The 2,436-nt window shown below is 27.7% G+C and overlaps 1 protein-coding gene across 3 annotated transcripts in view; it reads right to left on the minus strand.

The window, feature by feature from the left end:
* LOC117124201 overlaps positions 1-2,436 on the minus strand; it is a 34,279-nt gene that overhangs the window by 23,816 nt on the left and 8,027 nt on the right. For all 3 annotated transcript variants that reach the window (XM_033270353.1, XM_033270359.1, XM_033270366.1), the window contains 5 exons: positions 2,263-2,364; positions 1,324-1,400; positions 1,107-1,150; positions 652-824; positions 43-224 (listed from right to left, as the gene is read on the minus strand). In XM_033270353.1, the coding sequence (XP_033126244.1) occupies positions 43-224; positions 652-824; positions 1,107-1,150; positions 1,324-1,400; positions 2,263-2,364 (578 nt within the window). The remainder of the gene's footprint in view (positions 1-42; positions 225-651; positions 825-1,106; positions 1,151-1,323; positions 1,401-2,262; positions 2,365-2,436) is intronic.

The raw sequence follows: 2,436 nt of genomic DNA on the forward strand, positions 1-2,436 counted from the left end.
TTTTCATATTTATGTATAATGTACTAAATATTAATTTCTCACCCATTTATTGCCGATTAGTTCTTTTTGCAGTTTCGTAAAGCTTTCTTCAAGTTTTGCCTCTTCCTTAAATGAGACATACATGCGATCATCAATAAGCTCTTCAAGCCATGAATTGGTTTTATCAAAGTCATCCATAATCAGCGGAATGAAAGCCTTGTTGTATTCCTGAATGCGATCACATTCTATATATTTATAAGACAATTGGCATATCATAAAACGAAAAGAAGAAAGAACCAAATAGTAGACATGCATTATTTATGATTATGTATGAAAAACTTTAACCTTTATTTAAAATGCATGTCAAAATTAGAACACATTGTAAAAACATACATTAAAAAAAATATATGACATATTTGATTACTGTATGTATGAAAAACTTTAACCTTTATTATGCATGTCAAAATTAGAACACATTGTAAAAACATACATTAAAAAAAAAATATATACGACATATTTATTAGATAGTTATATATATGTCGAAGAATGTGTGCTGATATGGATCTTGATATTATTATTACTAGAATATTCATATTTAAAACAAACAATTATTATTACTATTTACATTAATATTGTCTACAAGTTTGGTGAATGTTTGTTAAACAGCCTTACCGAATTTGCAGTTCCTACTTTTTTCGTATTTCTTTGATAAACATATCAGAACTATGCCAGCATCTTTGACGGCTTTCTTCATCGTACTTTTAACGTATCCAGTCATTTTCTCTATATCAATCCAGACGTCGTAAGTCAGTTCCCTCAATCGATCTCTTATCATTTTTACGACTCTATACAGTAATATCAATCATTTTCAATGATAGGACTAAAATGTATGATTATCAATTATCAGTTTTATATACAAAAAAATCTCCCAGCGCATTGATAATATTTTTTAATTGATATATATTAATAATATAAACAAGCACATGAATAATGATAACATAATAATAATAATAATAATAATAATAATAATAATAATAATAATAATAATAATAATAATAATAATAATAATAATAATAATAAAAATTTTAACCATAATAACAATATTTATAATAAAAATATACACTTACTTCTGGTGGGTATGGTTATAGCTTAGCATTATATACCCCTGATTCTGAAAGGACAAGTCAGATATACTAAAGCTTAGGCTCATTTAACTTTTACATTATAACTTTACTACCTAGACATACATATCATTAAACGTTGTCGCTGGAAAATCAAAGGCCACGATATAACCGAAAAAATAATTGAGACATCAAACTATTGTAATATGCATTACTTACTTACCTTCTCACTCATCTGTACCGACACATCAGATCGGAGACTGCTTCCTACATCAGATTGGAGACTACTTCCCGGGTTAGCTTAAAGTCAATAAACAATTATATTATTCAAAATATGTTTTAAAATAAGGTCGATAATAATACAAAAATATTAATATTAATCATATAAATAAATATTTTTTAGAATACTGTAATCACCATCATCGTTGTTGACATTACATTCATTATCATCATTATCATCTTCGCCGACATCATCATCATCATTGTTGACACCATAATCATCAACATCGTCATCGTCATCATCATCGTCATTATCGTCGTCGTCCTCATCATCATCATCATCATCATCATCATCACAGTAAGACTTTGCCCATCTAATGTTGGGCGAAGCCCTCCAGCAGTTCCCACTTCCTTTTGCCTGTTGCCGTTTTGCTCATTTTGCCGTATTCATGTATGTGATTAGTTCATCTCATTCCATCACTTTTTTTGTCTTCCTCTCTGTCATTAACTTGTCATTGGTTGTCACTTTTCCAGCTATTTTGTCTAATTCTTGCTAATTGTTCAGTTCATCTTCTCTATTACATTTTCGTGATTTATAATATCTTTGACGTTTATTGATGCTATGATATATTGTAATGTATTATAATTATGCTATTTAATATACCAAAATAATATTAAAAATAAAAATAATTATAGTCATTATCATTATCATTATCATTATCATTATCATTATCATTATCATTGGCATTGTCATTATCATTATCATTATTATCGTTATCATTAACCAAATTTACTAATGTTTTACTCTGTTTATGTTAAAGGAGCTTCAGACGAAAGTCAATTACAATGAAAGGCATGTAAAAAACTCAGTTTTTCCGAAGTTTTTAAAAAGGAAAATATGTCAAAAAGAAAGAAATCATTTTAAATATTGTGTTTTATTTACCGTTTATTGGACTTTCTATTGATTGTTCTACTTTTCTTTCCTTTTCTTTAGGCCCTTCCTCCTGAGATGTTTGAATATTGCGTTTGCGGTTTGGAATAAAATCTACAACACAATAATAGAAAAAAAAATGAAAATATACATAAGGCATACAAATAATGATAAAAAATATAGGCC

Source organism: Anneissia japonica, unplaced genomic scaffold (genome assembly GCF_011630105.1).
Source record: "Anneissia japonica isolate Jap-2015-1 unplaced genomic scaffold, ASM1163010v1 scaffold2996_len279161_cov141, whole genome shotgun sequence".
Taxonomy (NCBI): domain Eukaryota; kingdom Metazoa; phylum Echinodermata; class Crinoidea; order Comatulida; family Comatulidae; genus Anneissia; species Anneissia japonica.